Genomic DNA, 19443 nt, shown 5'->3' with positions numbered 1-19443 from the left:
TATACTGGATTCACTACAAGATGCTGCTTATTACCATCAAAGCCCTATTATCGCCGAGGACCTGCCTACCTTAGGGACCATCTCTTCTCCCACGTTCCCCAGAGGGTACTTCGATCTGGAACACAAAACTTACAATCAATCCCCGGGCGGAGGAGGCAAGATTGAAATCAACCAGAGAAAGAGCCTTCTCAAGTGGTGAAGTGTGCAGACTCTTGTCTGAGAGAACCGGGTTTGATTCCCCACTCCTCCACTTGCAGCTGCTGGAATGGCCTCGCGTCAGCCATAGCTCTCGTAGGAGTTGTCCTTGAAAGGGCAGCTGCTGGGAGAGCCCTCTCAGCCCCACCCACCTCAGAGGGTGTCTGTTGTGGGGGGGAGAAGATAAAGGAGATTAATAATAATAATAATAATAATAATAATAATAATAATAATTTATTTATACCCCGCCCTCCCCGCCGAGGCAGGCTCAGGGCGGCTTACAGGACATGGCATAAGCCATGTTATAACAATAAAAACAGATAATACAATTAAATACAATTCACAATTAAAAATTAAATAATCTAAAAACAGTCTAAAACAATATAATTTAGTGGTGCTACTGTCTCAGTTGTGTTAAAGATGGCGTGATGCTTATGCCAGGTTCCATCTCAGAAGGCTAGTTGGAAGAGGGCGGTTTTGCACGCCCTACGGAATTGATTAAGATTAAGACTGTAAGCTGCTCTGAGACTCTGATTCGGAGAGAAGGGCAGGGTATAAATCGACGGTCTTCTTCAGTTGCTACCCCCCATTGGTGGAACCAACTGCCTGAGGTCAGAGCCTTGTGGGACCTTGCCCAATTCCGCCAGGCAGCAAGACGGCACTGCTTCAGCTAGCATTTAACTGAACCTGCTGAGATATAAGATTTAATAGGATGTCTAAGAACATCAAATGCCGTCTGTAACTAAATGGAAACTAGCACCAAATTGTTTTGTTTTAACTTAATGTTTTATCTAAATTGTTTCATTGTGCTTTACTGTGTACTGTGAGCCGCCCTGAGCCTGCTTTGGCGGGGAGGGCGGGATATAAATCGAATAAAACTAAACGAAAGGCAACTTTAAAGAGCTAGGAGAATGGCAGGAACACAGTAGGTTAGCAGCAATGTCATTTGGACTTTCTGCGGCAACGGAGTGAACGAACGCTATCAGTAACGGAAGAAGGACCAGCACGGAAGTACCTTTGCACTGCAATCCTTTGAACGGTTATTCGGGGCCAAGCCCACTTGTAATCAATGGCTTTAGACTGGAGGAACTCAGCACAGGATTGCAACGCTAGTCGTCAAAGCACTTTCCCCAGATTTTATCCACCCAACCTGCAACACCCACAAGAGTCCCGAGGCATAAAATGAACTCACTAGTGATGCACGGTTAGATTTTTGTTGCTAGAGCAAGGGAGGCCTTCAAGACGGCAACCCAAATTATGTTATACCGATACTATATCTCAAACAAGCAGCCTCCTTGCCGAAATGTTAACGGAAAACGCAGGGGACTATAAATTATCAGAAAACTTGGGAACGAGAATATAAAATATTTAGGGAAGATAATTCCTAGTAATACATTTTGCCTAATCTAGACAGTTACTACAGTTTCTCTGTTTCTAAGATGTCATTATTTGGGAATAAATAATAAACAGGCCTCTGCAAGCCAGATGGAATCTTCAGGATAATCACGTTCTGTTTGCTATTCTTCGTTTTGTCGAAGCATCTCTACCGGCGGCCCGAAAGGATATGAGAACGCATTTAACAGAGCGCCGGCAAAGATTTCAAATTGGCCTGTTCCAAGAGGGTCTCATGACTAATCCATCAGGAGCCAAATTGATTTATCCAGGCTGCCACTGTCCAGATTGGCTGAAACGCCGGTGCTGGAACACTGACAAACATAATGTGGCAAGTAGGGGTCCATGAGAACCTGCAGATAGGGTTACCAGGGAGGAAGAAGAAGATGATGATTTTGATGATGATGATGATGATGTTATTGGATTTATATCTCGCCCCATGTTTTGAATCTCACAATCTCCTTTACCTCCCTCCCCCCACAACAGACACCCTGTGAGGTGGGTGGGGCTGAGAGAGCTCTCCCAGAAGCTGCCCTTTCAAGAACAACTCCTGCGAGAGCTCTGGCTGACCCAAGACCATTCCAAGCAGGTGCAAGTGGAGGAGTGGGGAATCAAACCCGGTTCTCTCAGATAAGAAAGCTATGGCTGACCCAAGGCCATTCCAGCAGCTGCAAGTGGAGGAGTGGGAAATCAAACCCTGTTCTCCCAGATAAGAGAGCTATGGTTGACCCAAGGCCATTCCAGCAGGTGAAAGTGGAGGATTGAGGAATCCAATCCTGTTCTCCCAGATAAGAGAGCTATGGCTGACCCAAGGCCATTCCAGCAGGTGCGAGTGGAGGAGTGAGGAATCCAACCCTGTTCTCCCAGATAAGAGAGCTACGGCTGACCCAAGGCCATCCCAGCAGGTGCAAGTGGAGTGGGGAATCCAACCCGGTTCTCCCAGATAAGAGAGCTCTGGCTGACCCAAGGCCATTCCAGCAGCCGCAAGTGGAGTAGTGGGGAATCCAACCCAGTTCTCCCAGATAAGAGTCTGCGCACTTAACCCCTACACCAGACTGGCTCTCCTCCTGCCAGCCACCCATGCTCTCACTGCTGCTTCTATGGGCAGTGAGAGAAAAACTGTCAAAATAAAATCACCATTGCATATGATGCAACACCAGTTCTGGTCCCCCCACGTGCAGGCAACCTTACTCATGGAGAGATCTCCGTTCCCCATTTGCTCCCTCTCTCCTGCTTTGCTTCTATTTACCTTCTCTCCTACCCACACTTTCCCCCCCAAGATTATCCCACCTAGTAGCCTCAGAAATCAGGGATTGTTGTTTGCGGGGGGGGGGGGGCAGTCCTGCCACTAGGCAAACTAAGTGATTGCCTAGGGTGCCAGCCTTTTTTTGGGGGGGGGACCAAAATGGGCACCCCTATGTGACTCAATGAGGTCATCAGGCCAGAGGGGAGACAGAAATTATCCTCGCCTAGGGTTCCAGACAGGCTGGTTCTGTTGCGGGGGGAGTTAGAGGATGGTACGGGTAGATCTAGAGTTGGCACCGGGCAGGAAATGAAGAGAGGGCGAGGAGAAGAAGAAGTGACGCCAATGAAATCAAGAAATGGAAAAGCAAAACGGTGGTGCCGTGTGAATACCTTTTATTCCCCCTACGTACCCTGATGTATTTTGCTCTGCGCTTCTTCAGGGGAGCCAGTCTGGTGCAGTGGTTTGATTCCCCACTCCCCCACTTGCAGCTGCTGGAATAGCCTTGGATCAGCCGTAGCTCTCCTCAGAGTTGTCCTTGAAAGGGCAGCTGCTGTGAGAGCTCTCTCAGCCTCACCCACCTCACAGGGTGTTTATTGTGGGGGAGGAAGGTAAAGGAGATTGTGACCGCTCTGAGACTCTGAGATTCGGAGTGGAGGGTGGGATATAAATCCATCATCATCATCATCATCATCATCATCATCATCATCATCATCATCATCATCATCATCATCATCATCTTCTTCTTCTTCTTCTTCTTCTTCTTCTTCTTCTTCACCATTTTGAAGTGTTGGTGATTGATTTGGGAATAACACTAATACTTCAAAATGGTGCAAATGTCCCTGGGGAAAGCACTGACCGAAATGTGCTGGGGTGCATCAATGGAATAAAATTCATTCCCCTGGCACCACTGTTTTGTTGCTTTCATTCCATGGACATTAAAAGAGCCTGGCTATGAGCGGAACTTCTGGATGTAGCTCGATGGAACTTCAGGTGGAGCCAATAGCAAAAGCTCCCCATGACATGTCGCTCCTATCTATGAACATCTGAGAAACAGGCTAAAACCCTGACACTTTTGGTGACACTCTGCCCTGCTCATCCTCGCTATGAGGGGAAATTCAGCTTAAGGTTTAGATTTGGAAGCTTATGTTCTTACGCTGCTCCTATGTACCGTTGCCACCACCCTGCTTCAACCTTTCCTCACCTCACTGACCTCACTCTGCATGAATTTGTCCCGTAAACTGTGGCTCCTGTATTAGCAGGAGTGACAGACGTTGCTGCCATCTTGTGTTAGACTTTCAAAGTGGCTGTTGAACAGGGTTGTGAGCTTGAGGATGGCACCTGGCGGGAGACTTGTGGGTATTTTTTTTTGGGGGGGGAGCTTACTGGAAACATTGTGAACTTGCCAGCTGTTGATTTGTGATGTCGTTTTTGGCAGAACCTGGAAGTCATGTTCACATAGGGCAGAGGTGGCCAACGTGTAGCCCTCCCGATGTTTTTTGTCTCCAACTCCCATTAGCCCCAGCCATTGGCCATGCTGACTGGGGCTGATGGGAGTTGTAGGCAAAAAAAACCCTGGAGCGCTACCGTTGGCCACCCCTGGTGTAGGGCATCTGCCCCTAGCTCCACGGTTTAATCCCTGAGTTTGGGGGGAATGCTAGAGCAGTGCCTGATGTGATGACATCATTTCCAGGTCACACTGGAGGTGACTTTATGACATCAGCACACTGCTGATCATCCCCAGCAGAAGTGGAATTCTAGCAGGAGCTCCTTTGCCTATTAGGCGCACACCCCTGATGTAGCCAATCCTCCACGAGCTTACAAAAAAAGAGCCTTGGAGGCTCTTGGAGGGCAGGCTACATCAGGGGTGTGTGGCCTAATTTGCAAAGGAGCTCCTGCTACAATCCCACCCCTGATCCCCAGCATTTCCCCTCCCACCCACACACACACCGGTCAATTGAGTGGTGGCAGGCAGAGCTGCAGGGAGCAAAAGGTCTCCCTAACCCCAAGTGCCTCCTAATGTACTTGATGCCACTAGCTTCTTTCAGCAAGTCACTTAATCAGAGGGTATGGTATAGCAGCAGTCTCTAGAGCCACTTATCATCTAGTCTAGTAAATGTGATGCACAGGGCCGGCGCTAGGTGTTGCGCTGCTCAAGGCAGACCCCCCCCCCCCCGCACCACGCCTCCCCTCCCACAAGCTCCCTTGATGGAGCTCATTGTGCAAAGTAAACATGCGGCATGATTATGCCACCAGAAGTGACGTCATCTTGCAGGACGGCGGGGGACGAGAGACCGGTGGGCGGCGCACAAGAGGGCTGCTGCCCCACCACTTGCCCCCTGCACTAAGCTCTTCGGAGGCTTTCAAAGAAGCCTCCAAAGAGCGCACTGTTTTAGCAGCACCCAGCCACTTTCAGGTTTCTGAAGAGCTTAGTTTGGTGCAGTGAGAGAACCAGTTTGGTGTAGCGGTTAAGTGTGCAGACTCTTACCTGGGAGAACCGGGTTTGATTCCCCACTCCTCCACTTGCAGCCGCTGGAATGGCCTTGGTCAGCCATAGCTCTCGCAGGGGTTGTCCTTGAAAGGGCAGCTGCTGTGAGAGCCCTCTCAGCTCCACCCTCCTTGCAGGGTGTCTGTTGTGGGGGGGGGGAGAAGATATAGGGCAGGGGTGGCCGACGGTAGCTCTCCAGATTTTTTTGCCTACAGCTCCCATCAGCCCCAGCCATTGGCCATGCTGGCTGGGGCTGATGGGAGTTGTAGGCAAAACATCTGGAGAGCTACCGTTGGTCACCCCGGGCTTAGAGGAAACATTGGTCATCACCATCTGGCTTCTAGCAAAGCAAACTCCCCAAATCCATGGCCATGTATCAAATACAAAACATAAAAAAATCACAAAACACTAGTCTGAAAGGAAGCCATGGGTACCAAAATCTAAACAGGTAGGCTTGTTTAAGAAGTCATACAAATCAAGTAATCTGCATCCTGCTAAATCCAGGAAAGGTCCCCTGTGCAAGCGCCAGTTGTTTCCGACTCTGGGGTGGCGTTGCTTTCACAACGTTTTCACAGCAGACTTTTTATGGGATGGTTTGCCATTGACTTCCCCAGTCATCTACGCTTTCCCCCCAGCAAGCTGGGGACTCATTTTACCGACCTCAGAAGGATGGAGCCTGCTACCTGAACCAGCTTCCGCTGGGATCGAACTTCAGGTCGTGAGCAGAGGGCTCTGACTGCAGTACTGCAGCATTACCTCACGGGGCTCTAATTTATTCAGTAGCTCACAACATTAATGCCAGTAGCTCACAACATAGAATTTTTGCTCACAAGACTACACAGCTTAGAGGAAACACTGGTCACCCCCGCCTGGTTTCTAGCAAAGCAAATTCCCCCAATCCATGGCCATGTGTCAAATACAAAACAAAACAAAAATCACGAAACGCTAGTCCGAAAGGAAGCCATGGGTACCAAAATCTAAACAGGTAGGCTTATGTAAGAAGTCGTACAAATCAAGTCATCTGCATTGTGCTAAATCCAAGGGAAGTCTAAATTCACTCCTGGTCGTTCTGGCCGAACCCTCCCAACAAAACGTTCTTGGATTTAGTGCTGTGACCTCTATAAAGCAATTGAAGTGGTCATTCGCCAGACTCCCTGTTGGGATATTTTCAAACGCTATGATAGAAGAGACTATGGAGATATTCTTCTTTCGAAAAAAAATTAAGAGAGCAGGAAAGTCGAAACCAATTCTCCCTTGATGGACCGCTGCCTGGGATGATCCTGAAACGGATTAAAAGAACAGGTAGAATGTTGACAGGCAATTACGGTCCTAGAAATCCATTTTGGGGGACTTTATTGGCCAGCGATTCTCAGTTCTCGATGTCCAATAGAACAGCTTGTCACTCATTTTTCTTGTTTCTCCCTAAATGTATTGAATAATAACCGTTAATTTGGTGGGTGGGGGGTTACAACTGAATGCAAAGGGGATTAGAGATTGCTCTAGAAACCAACAGTCTTTATGAGTGAAAAGAGAAAACATCCATATTTCATTCTTCTGTTGTGTTAGGTGTTTTTTTTTTTTTTAATGGGGGGTCATTTTTATTAAAATATATAATCAGCCAAGCAGTTCAAGGAGCTGAACATGCAAATAATGACTCCTTTGAACTTGAGCTGGGGTTTTTTTTCCCCTTTGTGGTTTTCTGAACCGTTGTGCGAACAAGTTTGAATATTCCAATATTCACCTCCATTTGAAATTTCCTCAGATGGATCCAGAAGAAGAGAAGTCTCTGGGGTCAAACACAACAATATCTGCTAGGGCCCTGTATTTAATTATATGTAACAACTTCTTCTTCTTTGGTCTTTCTATGAGAGTCACTAAGACTGAATTCCTTCATTTCATTACACAGATACTCAGTTATTGTAAATTCATTTCACCAGGTTTCTCTGCCCCCATTCACATTTTACGCTAGCCTTTGCACAATGGGAACACAACACCCCCATGAGTACTAAGTAGTGTTGCCAAGGCGGTTTTTTGGGGGGGCTTGCAGAAAAAGCCCAGCAAGAACTCATTTGCATATCGGCCACATCCCATAATAGCACCATTGTTTCACACAGGGGGGGTTTTTTGTAGAAAAAGCCCAGCAGGAACTCATTTGCACATTAGGCCACACCCCCTCATGGCAAGTCAACCGTTACTGTGTTCCTACATGGTCCTGCAAATAAATAAATAAATCCCTGAGCATCCCAGTAGGAGACGCAGGCACTCTGGTTTTGAAGCAAAACTCCATGGTAAAATCACCCTCAGAGTTTTGCCCAAAAACAGAGCATCGTCCCTGGTGTGCCCTCTAAGCCCTGAAGTCTTGTGAGCAAACATTCTACTTCGTGAGCTACTGGCATTAAAGTTGTGAGCGAGTGATTTGGCTACTGCACAAATGAGTTGCTCTGGGGCCATCCTTCCTGAGCTGAGACAAAAATGTGTGAGTCAGAGGCTAAAAAGCTGTGATCTATCTCACACTAATTCAGCTTAGAGGGCATACTGGTGCCCACATAACTTCTGGGTGACGTAAGCATAAGAACATAAGAGAAGCCATGTTGGATCAGGCCAATGGCCCATCCAATCCAACACTCTGTATCACACAGTGGCCAAAATACACACACACACATGCACACACTGTGGCTAATAGCCACTGATGGACGTCTGCTCCATATTTTTATCCAATCCCCTCTTGAAGCTGTCTATGCTTGTAGCCGCCATCACCTCCTGTGGCAGTGAATTCCATATGTTTGGGTGAAGAAGTACTTTCCATTTATCTATTTTAACCTGACTGCTCAGCAATTTCATCGAATGCCTACGAGTTCTTGTATTGTGAGAAAGGGGGGAAAGGACTTCTTTCTCTACTTTTTCCATCCCATGCATAATCTTGTAAACCTCTATCATGTCACCCCGCAGTCGACATTTCTCCAAGCTAAAGAGCCCCAAGAGTTTAAACCTTTCTTCATAGGGAAAGTGTTCCAAAACTTATGATTCTAGTTGCCCTTTTCTGCACTTTTTCCAATGCTATAATATCCTTTTTGAGGTGCAGTGACCAGAAGCACATTGTGTGATGTCGCTGTTGTGGGGTAGAGATTTCCTCCAGCTGGTCAGTGGGCAGGAAAGAATCCCGGAAATACAACTCACAGTTCCACGCTCCTTTTCTTCCATGTTTGGCACATTCCTTACATTCTCTACTTTTCTCCTACCGTCTTCTCCAATGTGTTTCTTAATTTTTTTTTTTTTAAACTAGTCTCTGGTTTATAACCTGTCTCATTTTTTTTTTTTTATCACAGAGCCTTATTTGCAAGGCCACAAACACCACCTCCACTTCTGAAATGATAGATTAAAGAAATGTGGCAGAAAAATGGGAATGTCACCTACCTTGCCTTTGCAAAATCAGACTTTTAAAAAAGTGTTTTAGTACTTCTGTATATTATGTTTCTGCAAGTGGTACATTCCTCCCGGAAGGAAGTTTAATCATCTCGAGAGACGAGGATCCTTTTTCACTTAACGGCAACATTTTAAGCACATCTAACATCACATACAGCTGCAGAGGATTTCTATCTAATCCGGCGAAAGTATATTTGATATTTCACTGAGGACTGAACCAACCTGATTCTATTCTTGTGAGGCTTGCACCGTTCTGCAGGGGTCCCTAACATGGAGTCCATGGGCACCATGCCTCCTGCTGAGACTTTTCCTGCTGCCTACCAAATATTTTAGAAAGTGGGTGGGGCCAGATGGGGCTCTTGCCTAGGAAGGCTCTTGATTGGCCGCCGGAGATCTGATTGGCAGTGCAGATTGAAATACTGTTGTTTCAGCGACAGCTGTCACATGAGTGTTAGTTTTATTCTCTCTCACTCACTCCTTCTACCCAGTCTATATTAATAAATTACCTCACTTCTCCCCTGCACTTTGGGCTTTCCCTCTCTCTCTGTGGCTCCACCTTCCACAGCAGCCATTTTGTGGTTAGCTCCACCTCCTGCAGCAGTCATGTTATGATTGTACGCACCATCCAGTGTCAGAATACCAAGGGTGTCCACAGACTCAAAAAGACTGGGGACCCTACATCTTCTGTGTAGGGCAGGGGTGGCCAGCAGTAGCTCTCCAGATGTCTTTTGCCTACAACTCGCATCAGCCCCAGCCAGCATGGCCAATGGCTGGGGCTGATGGGAGTTATAGGCAAAAAACATTGAGAGAGCTACTGTTGGCCACCCCTGATGTAGGGTATTCATATATTGGTATTGCTTTAAAATTTTTCCTAAGTCTCTTGCAACAACCAGGATTTGGTTGGGTGGAGGGAGGAACACAGTGGATAAATTTTGGCCAAGGTAAGCAGGCCGAGGTAGAAGAACATCCAGAAACGTTCAGAATCTCCCACATTTTGAGGATGAAACTAAGTAAAGGTCTAAAAGTAGTAGAATAAGTCCTACATCAGAATAGGTCCACTTAGGCTTCCCAACCCTCCCGCCCTGGCGGGGGACCCCCGAATTTTCAGCTTCCTCCCCCGCTCTTAAAAAATCTGGGGGCGGGGGGAGAGAGAACATACCTGTAGGCATCATGTTGTTTTACAGCTTGGGATCCGTTTTTAAAATGTGTCCCTTTACAGCTACACAGGAATTAGGAATGGCCCCTCCCTTTCTTTTCCTGTGCAGCTTGCTTTCGTTTTCACAGCGAGCAAATTCTGCTGGAAGAAGACCAAGTACGATAAGTATTTGTGTGTGTGTGTGTGAGAGAGAGGGAGGGGGCAGAGAGGGGGGATTCCCTGGTATGGAGGTCCCCCCTTTAGAAAGTGTGGGGGGGAGGGAAATGTCTACTAGGCACTCTATTATTCCCTATGGAGAATGATTCCCATAGAGAATAATAGAAAATTGATCCATGGGTATTGGGGGCTCTGGGGGGGCTATTTTTTGAGGTAGAGGCACCAGATTTTTAGTATAGCAGCTAGTGCCTCTCCCCAAAATACCCCCCAAGTTTCAAAAATATTGGACCAGGGGGTCCAATTCTATGAGCCCCAAAAGATGGTGCCCCGATCCTTAATTATTTCCTATGGAAGAAAGGCATTTAAAAAAGGCGTGCTGTCCCTTTAAATGTGATGGCCAGAACTCCCTTGGAGTTCAGTTATGCTTGTCACATCCTTGTTCCTGGCTCCACCCCCAAAGTCTCCTGGCTCCACCCCCAAAATCCCCAGATTTTTCTTTAATTGCACTTGGCAACCCTAGGTCCACTTGACATATTTTCATACTGAAATTATGTGTATTACGCAGTGCTTGAATTCAGCAGGAGCTCACAGGAGCACAGCTCCTGAACCTCCAGCCAGGATCTGCATGCAGCGGGGATTTATTTCCCTGCTGCACACAGATCCCGGGGCATACGCAAATAAGGTATGCTACAGAAGAAGATGATGATTTTGGATTTATATCCCGCCCTCCACTCCGAATCTCAGAGCGGCTCACGATCTCCTTTATCTTCCTCCCCAACAACAGACACCCTGTGAGGTGGGTGGGGCTGAGAGGGTTCTCGCAGCAGCTGCCCTTTCAAGGACAACTCCTGCGAGAGCTATGGCTGACCCAAGGCCATTCCAGCAGGTGCAATGGGAGGAGTGGGGAATCAAACCCGGTTCTCCCAGATAAGAATTTGCACGCTTAGCCACTACACCAAACTGGCTTTCTCCTGCACCTTTGTTTCTACAGAATGACCCCTGGTATTATGAAGTGTACACTGCTAATGCCATGTCCAATGAGGATTTCCTTGTGACATACCAATAATGCACATATTTTCAAACATGGGGGTACAAAAATATATATGATATTTTTAGTATTGATTTTAAGGCATCTGCCTATCACTTTCACTTTCCCAAATACTCAGTCTGCCTATCACTTTCCCAAATACTCAAACAATTCCACAATCACAATGCACAGCAGCCAAGAAGGTCAGAGCGCCTGCTCCGGCTACAACGCCACTGAGGATGTTCTCCGCAGGCGAGAACGAAACGTCTGGAAGAAAAACTTTCTCCAGTAGAACACGGCACTTGAGCCCGAAAGATTCTACAAGCCCTAATGAATTCCACAATCAACTTAAAGCAAATAAATAAAATGACCAAATCCTATGAAGAAAGGTTGAAGGGCATGTTTAGCCTGGAGAGGAGACAGCCAAGAGGTGATATGATCACCATCTTCAAGTCCTTGAAGGGCTGCCATCTAGAGGATGATGTGGAATTGTTTTCTGTGGCCCCAGAAGGAAGGACCAGAACCAATGGGTTGAAATTAAATCAAAAGAGTTTTCGGCTCAACGTTAGGAAGAACTTCCTGACCATTAGAGCGGTCTCAGTGGAACAGTCTTCCTCCTTGGGAGGTGGTGGGCTCTCCTTCTTTGGAGGTTTTTACACAGAGGCTAGATGGCCACCTGACTGCAATGAAGATCCCGTGAATTTAGGGGCAGGTATTTGTGAGCTTCCTGCATTGTGCAGGGGGTTGGACTAGATGACTCTGAAGGTGCCTTCCAACTCTATGGTTCTATGGATGAATAAATAAACAAGACAAAATTCTACTAAAATGTACAATATAAGTTCCTGCCCATCCCCAAAACATTGAGTGTAAACCTTCATACACCTGAACATGCCCAGATTGTTTTATTCAAGGCTGACATGGTCCTCAAACAAACATTTTCCCTTTGCTGTTGATATAAATAGCTTTCAAAGGGGATTAGGTAGATTCATGGAGGAGAAGTCTATCAATGGCTACTCTCTTTTTTTGTAGCAGGAATTCCTTTGCATATTAGGCCACACGCCCCTGATGTAGCCAATCCTCCTGGAGCTTACAGTAGGCCCTGTACGAAGAGCCCTGGAAGCTCCTGGGGGATGGACTGCATCAGGGGTGTGTGGCTTAATATGCAAAGGAGCTCCTGCTGCAAAAAGAGCCCTGTTATTAGGGAACTGTCTTTTCATGTGTTTATGTTAGAAGTTATAGGGAGAGGGAAGAGCCCGCATAATTGGGCTATTTAGGGGTATGCATTTTCTGTATCTTTATTCCTAGCAATGCATGTTAGTAGGAAAGGCCCTGCACTTGCAGCATTCCCATAAAGCTTCACCTATATAAGGGAGCCCCGTGGCACAGAGTGGTACAGCTGCAGTACTGCAGTCCAAGCTCTGCTCACGACCTGAGTTCGATCCCAGCGGAAGCTGGATTCTGGTAGCCGGCTCAGGGTTGACTCAGCCTTCCATCCTTCCGAGGTCGGTCAAAGGAGTGCCCAGCTCGAAGGGCATAAAAGTACATTTCAGGGGTGGCCAACGGTAGCTCTCCAGATGTTTTTTGCCTACAAATTCTCATCAGCCCCAGCCATTGGCCATGCTGACTGGGGCTGATGGGAGTTGTAGGCAAAAAACATCTGGAGAGCTACCGTTGGCCACCCCTGGTATAGATGACCGGGGAAGGCAATGGCAAACTACCCTGTAATAAGTCTGCCAAGAAAATGTTGTGATGCGATGTCACCCCATGGGTAGGTATTGACTCGGTGCTTGCACAGTTGAATAGTGGAAGTCTATACGAGGCCCTGTTCACACAGCGTGTTGAGTCCATGTTAAACTGACCCAGTTCTGTTCTGAATATCTTTGTTCCAAATATTATCAATCGGACTGCCATACTGCAATTCAAATCACTCTGCGGTGAAACTATCTTCTGCTGTCCACATGAGGGCACCATGCCGTTCTCTTTTTTTGTTTCCTCCACCATTCGACGCATAAGAGCATTTTGCACATGCACACGTGGCGCAGAGTGGTAAAGCTGCAGTACTGCAGTCGAAGCTCTGCCCATGACCTGAGTTCAATCCCAGCGGAAGCTGGTTCAGGTAGCCGGCTCCAGGTTGACTCAGCCTTCCATCCTTTTGAGGTCGGTCAAATGAGTCCCCAGCTTTCTGGGGGGAAAGTGTAAAAGACTGGGGAAGGCAATGGCAAACCACCCCGTAAAAGGTCTGCCGTGAAAGCAATGTCACCCCAGAGTCGGGAATGACTGGTGCTTGCACAGGGGACTACCGTTACCTTTTTACATTATGCGCATGAGCGTAGGTAAAAACATTACATGGTTATGCAGTTAGGAGGATATCGCTAAGTAATTAAAAAAAAATGGCGGCCGTAAACCGGATGTCTGAGGCTCCTTTTGCTCTGGGACAGCCTTCAGACATCCGGAAGTTGGTTAATATCGCAGCAGAACTATCCAGACAGAGAAAACTAGGAGGTGAAACCGGAGAACTCAAAAAACACCACAAAGGAGCAGGTAACAAAATAATCCGGTTCGGAGAAGGATTGGAGGGGGGCGACAACGATTGACTACCGGGAGGCCGATGTTGCTGTCTGATCAGCCACTTTTAATCAGGTAGGAAAAAGCAGTGACCACTGAGTAAACTGTGCATCTGAACAGGCCCTTGGGTGCTACTTGGGAAACCTCACAAAGTCACCCAGCAGGCTGCATGTGGAGGAAGGGGGAACCAAACCTGGCTCTACCGATTAGAGTCTGCCATTCTTAACCACTACGCCACGCTGGCTCTGTAAGCTTTCAAGAGCCACATTGAGCTCAGGCACAAAATAAACGGACAGGATTCCCACTTGGAGAGCAAGTTTGGTGTAGTGGTTAAGTGTGCGGACTCTTATCTGGGAGAACCAGGTTTGATTCCCCACTCCTCCACTTGCACCTGCTGGCATGGCCTTGGGTCAGCCATAGCTCTGGCAGAGGTTGTCCTTGAAAGGACAGCTGCTGGGAGAGCCCTCTCCAGCCCCACCCACCTCACAGGGTGTCTGTTGTGGGGGAGGAAGGGAAAGGAGATTGTGAGCCGCTCTGAGACTCTTTGGAGTGGAGGGCGGGATATAAATCCAATATCTTCTTCACATCCCTGCCTCTCCGGAATCCTGTATGGAACATCTCACATTCAGTTTCGTTCTTTTCCTTTGGGGAGTCAAGGAGAAGGGAATAATGACTCCCTGGGTTTGCACAAAGCAGCCCAGCTGCCATCTTGTCCTTAGCATTTAACGGCCTTCAGGAACAAAGGACGGTCAATGCCCAAAATAGAAACATCTTATGCATTAGTAATGCAGAAGAAATTCTCTTAGCAGCGTATTTACACCTTTTTTCAACTCCCTGTTATTTTCAGATAAACTCCCTGCAGGTTTCTTGCCAGTGGGGGAAGGGGGGCTTCTTCTTCTTCTTCTAAATTCTCAGATTTATTTTTCACATTTAGGGTTGCCAGCCTCCAGGTGGTAGCTGGAGATATCCTGCTATTACAACACATCTCCAGGTGATGGAGAAAACAGTCACCCTGGAAGCCTGCTTCCCTTAGGCTCCACCCCCAAAATCTCCACGCATTTCCCAGCCTGGAGCTGGCAACCAGTGTTCCCTCTAAGCTGAGTTAGTGTGAGCTAGCTCACAGGTTCTTTAGCCTCTGGCTCACACCCTTTTGTCTTAGCTCAGGAAAAATGCCCCCAGAGCAAACTAATTTAGAAGAAGAAGAAGAAGATATTGGATTTATATCTCGCCCTCCACTCCGAAGAGTCTCAGAGCGGCTCACAATCTCCTTTCCCTTCCTCCCCCACAACAGACACCCTGTGAGGTGGGTGGGGCTGGAGAGGGCTCTCCCAGCAGCTGCCCTTTCAAGGACAACTTCTGCCAGAGCTATGGGTGACCCAAGGCCATTCCAGCAGGTGCAAGTGGAGGAGTGGGGAATCAAACCCGGTTCTCCCAGATAAAAGTCCACACACTTAACCACTGCACCAAACTGGCTCTCCATTTATGCAATTAAAAAAAAAAAAGCAGTCCCCTGTGCAAGCACCAGTCGTTTCCGACTTTGAGGTGACGTCGCATCATAACGTTTTCACGGCAGACTTTTAACGGGGTGGTTTGCCATCGCCTTCCCCAGTCATCTACACTTTCCCCCAAGCAAGCTTGGTACTTGTTTTACCAACCTCGGAAGGATGGAAGGCTGAGTCAACCTGGAGCCGGCTACCTGAGCCCAGCTTCTGCCAGGATCGGACTCTGGTTGTGAGCAGAGCCTAGGGCTGCAGTACTGCAGCTCTACCACTCTGCGCCATGAGGCTCACAACATTAGCTCACAAAGGAGAATTTTTGCTCGCAAGACTCCACAGCTTAGAGGGAGTATTGTCGGCAACCCTGTTCACCGTCTGCTTTGAATTCCATAGGAGTGAACAGAAATAAAAGGCAAATGTTGTCGTTTCTCCGACCGAGCGCTATGAGGAAAGGCTGAGAGACTTGGGAATGTTCTGTCTGGAGAAGAGGAAGTTGAGGGGGGACGTGATTGTTCTCTTTACGTATTCGAGGGACTGTCATTTAGAGGAGAACAGAGAGCTGTTCCTGTTGGCAGCAGAGGGGAGGACTCGCAATCATGGGTTTTAATTAAGGGCAGGAAGGCACCGACTGGAAATTAGGAAAAACTGTTTTACAGAAAGAGTTGCTCAGCGGCGGAATCAGCTACCCAGGGCGGCAGTCAGTATCCCCCTCACTGGCAGTCTGTAAACCAGGAGTGTCAAACATGCAGTTTGGGGGCCGAATCAGGCCCCCGGAGGGCTCCTATCAGGCCCCTGAGCAACTGGCTGTCATCTGCTTCCTTCTCCTTCTCTCTTGCTTCCTTCTGCATAACAGCTTGCTTTGCCGGGCTTGTTCAATCGCACAGAAGCTACAGAGCAAAATCTCTCTTCCTTCTATTGGCTGAGGCTCCTCCCCCTTGTGGACCCCTGGGGAGGGAGGGAACGAGCGGGAGCTTCCTTTGCCCAGTTCCCTGGAGAGATACAAAGAAAACACCTTTAAGACCAGTAAGTACTAATGTTTTAAGCATGTTTTAAGGATTGAAAGTTTATATCGCCACTACCTGGCATTACATCTTATGCCACACATGGCCTGGACCGACAAAGTCTCATTTATGTCAGATCTGGCCCTCGTAACGAATGAGTTTGACACCCCTGCTGTAAACAGCGGCTGGACAAACACTTGTCAGGGATGCTCTAGGCTGATCCTGCATTGAGCAGGGGGTTGGACTAGGTGGCCCGTACAGCCCCTTCCAAGCCAGTTTGGTGTAGTGGTCAAGTGTGCGGAGTCTTATCTGGGAGAACCGGGTTTGATTCCCCGCTCCTCCACTTGCAGCTGCTGGAATGGCCTTGGGTCAGCCATAGCTCTGGCAGAAGTTGTCCTTGAAAGGGCAGCTGCTGTGAGAGCCCTCTCAGCCCCACCCACCTCACAGCGTGTCTGTTGTCGGGGAGGAAGGCAAAGGAGATTGTGAGCCGCTCTGAGACTCTTTGGAGTGGAGGGCAGGATATAAATCCAATATCATCATCTTCTTCTCTGTGATTCCCACAGAGAAAATTAAACTACAAACAGAAACAGAATGAAGAATCGTTAACTGTTTCCTTTTTCTTTCCTTTTAATTTTTTTTTTAATGAAACTGTAAAGAAATGTACTGAACCACCAGCAGGGTGAAATCACACCACATTTAATTAACTCTTGCGATCCTAGCACCAAAACAGCATGATCAACCTTCAACGTGGAGAGAGGCATGGCTTTTTTTGAGCAGAAAAACAATTCCGGCTAGCTTGGCGGCAGGGGGTGTGGCCTAATATGCAAATGAGTACCTGCTGGGCTTTTTCTATGACATCAGGGGGTGTGGCCTAATATACCAATGCATTCCTGCTGGGGTTTTTTGGTACAAAAAAGCCCTGTATGAAACAGCGGTGACATTGGGGGTGTGGCCTATTATGCAAAATGAGTTCCTGCTGGTTTTTTTCTACCAAAAAAGAGCCCTAGATAGTGATATTTATTAAATTTAGGTTATTTATAGTCCATCCTTCTCACTGGGACTCAAGGCAGGAACGCACAGGAACACAGTTTTGGCTACCTTGGTGTCAAGGGGTGTGGCCTGATATGCAAATTAGTTCCTGCTGGAATGTTTCTTAAAAACCCTTTTGCAAAACAATGGTGATGGCAGGGGGTGGGGCCTAATATGCAAATGACTTCCTGCTGGGCTTTTTCTATAAAAAAGCCCTAGACCTGGTAACCCTAAGATTGTCTGGAATTACAACTGATCTGGCTACAGAGATTAGGTTCCCGGGGTGGAGAGAAATGCCTCTGAAGAAAATATGTTCTCAGTTTAACCCATGCTTGGGGAGAAATAGAGCAATTAACAGAGTCCACATTTACTAGGATTCTCACCATCATTCTCCAATTCTGACATGTTTGTTGCCTTTTGCTGTTTTCCCATGCAACTTATACCATCCAGACCAAATAGTTGTTCTTCCAATTTGTTACTTTCACCATTTTGCCAATGGATGCTAACTTTTTAGCGTTTTGCACACTTACCCCTACCAACAACGTTACATGGCACTGCTCACTGTACTCCGTTTCATGGTCGGATGAAGTGTGCTTTGAGCACATGAAAGCTTACCAGTACATGCTCCATAAACCTTTGTTGGTCTTAAAGGTGCTACTGGACTTCAACTTCATTTTGGAGAAAATGGACCCTTGTGAGGGAGGGCTAAATGAGTTTTGTTTTTTTGTTTTCCCTGGAAACAGAGGTGCCAGAACTCTCAAGAGGAACACGAAGGAGAAACACATGAGACCTTATTGGGCTGGGCCATGTTGGGTTGGGCCAAGCCAAGTCAGGCCAGGCCATGTGTGTACCTATTTTAGGCTTCCCAACCCTCCCGCCCTGGTGGGGGACCCCCGGATTTCCAGCCTCTTCTCCTGCTCCCCAAAAAAACGGAAGCGGGGAGAGGGGGGAAACGGTGCCAAGGAGCATGGCGAGCTGCCCCATCTCGGAGCAGGCAACGCCGCTGCGCTGCTGCCGTCCTTCTTGGACTCATGGCTCACCACGCTCCTGGCCTGCCTTCACCCTCCCCTTCTCTGATTTCACCTCAGAGGCAGGGCAGAGCGGGCGACGCCGCTGCGCTGCCGCCTTTTCTCCACTTCACCGTAGCAGCTCCTCCGAGATGGGCTCAGGCTGAGCCCATCTTGGAGGAGCAGCTGCGGAGAAGAGGCGGCGGCAGCGCAGCGACGTCGCCCACTCCGCCTCGGAGGTGAAATCAGAGAAGGGGAGGGTGGAGGGAAGGAAGGCATTTAAAAAGTTGTGAGGTCCCTTTAATTGTGATGGACAGAACTCCCTTTGGAGTTCAATTGTGCTTGTCACACCCTTGCTCCTAGCTCCACCCCAGTGTCTCCTGGCTCCACCCCCAAAGTCCCCAGATATTTCTGGAATTGGACTCGGCAACCCTAACCTATTTAAGATTAGGTAACAGATATAAATTTTATAAAGAACACAAATACAAATATATGTAAACTTAAAACATGCTTAAAACGTTAGCACTTGTTGGTCTTAAAGATGCTTTCTGTGTATTTCTCCCATGGGATCCAGGGAACTGGGGAAAGGAAGCTCTGGCTCTTTCTTTCCTACCCCAGGGGACTGTGGGGGTGGAGCCTCAGCCAATAGAAGGAAGAGAGGCTTGGGTCAGTAGCTCTGCTGTGCAATTGAGAGAACCTGGCAAAGCAAGCTATTCCCCCCCCTTCCTCCCCAAGGGAGGAGCCTCAGCCAATGGAGAAAATCAAGGTTTTGCTCTGTAGCTCCTGTGCAATTGAGGAAGCCTTGCAAAGCAAGCTGTTATGCAGAAGGAAGCAAGATACAGGGAGAAGGAAGCAGACGACGGACAGTTGCTCGGGGGCCTAATAGGAGCCCTCTGGGGACCTGATTTGGCCCCCAAATTGCATGTTTGACATCCCTGCTCTAGCTATATAGCATTATATCCCTCATCTCCCTAAATCCTGCCTTCTCCAGACTCCACCCCCAAATATCCTGGATTTTCCCAGGCTGGCGTCTGCAGCCCTAGGGGAGACATTGGGAGCGGTTTGCCTCTTAAAGCATCAATACGTACCATGTCTTATTTAAAAACAAGGGCCGATCGGACACCTCCCAGGAGCTAAATAAAAGCAGTCATAAATCGTAAATCTTTTCTAAAAGTTTCCATATGATCCTTGCCTCCGAACAAATAGGTCAAGGTTAACCTGACAGCTCTAATCAAAGCCCCACTTCGCAGGAAATAAACTTCCAT

The 19443-nt window shown here is 47.8% G+C and overlaps 1 protein-coding gene across 2 annotated transcripts in view; it reads right to left on the bottom strand.

Annotated features, from left to right (window-relative positions):
- The window catches only part of LOC132573533 (pro-neuregulin-3, membrane-bound isoform-like), a 1173232-nt gene that overhangs the window by 939549 nt on the left and 214240 nt on the right, over positions 1-19443 (bottom strand). For both annotated transcript variants that reach the window (XM_060241045.1, XM_060241046.1), the window contains exon 2: positions 9901-10038. In XM_060241045.1, coding sequence (XP_060097028.1) covers positions 9901-9913 — 13 coding nt within the window. In that variant the 5' untranslated portion in view covers positions 9914-10038. The remainder of the gene's footprint in view (positions 1-9900; positions 10039-19443) is intronic.

This window comes from Heteronotia binoei, chromosome 6 (assembly GCF_032191835.1).
Source record: "Heteronotia binoei isolate CCM8104 ecotype False Entrance Well chromosome 6, APGP_CSIRO_Hbin_v1, whole genome shotgun sequence".
In the NCBI taxonomy this organism is placed as follows: domain Eukaryota; kingdom Metazoa; phylum Chordata; class Lepidosauria; order Squamata; family Gekkonidae; genus Heteronotia; species Heteronotia binoei.
The sequence above is the reverse complement of the archived record's forward strand: the minus strand, read 5'-3'. Positions and strand labels throughout refer to the sequence as shown.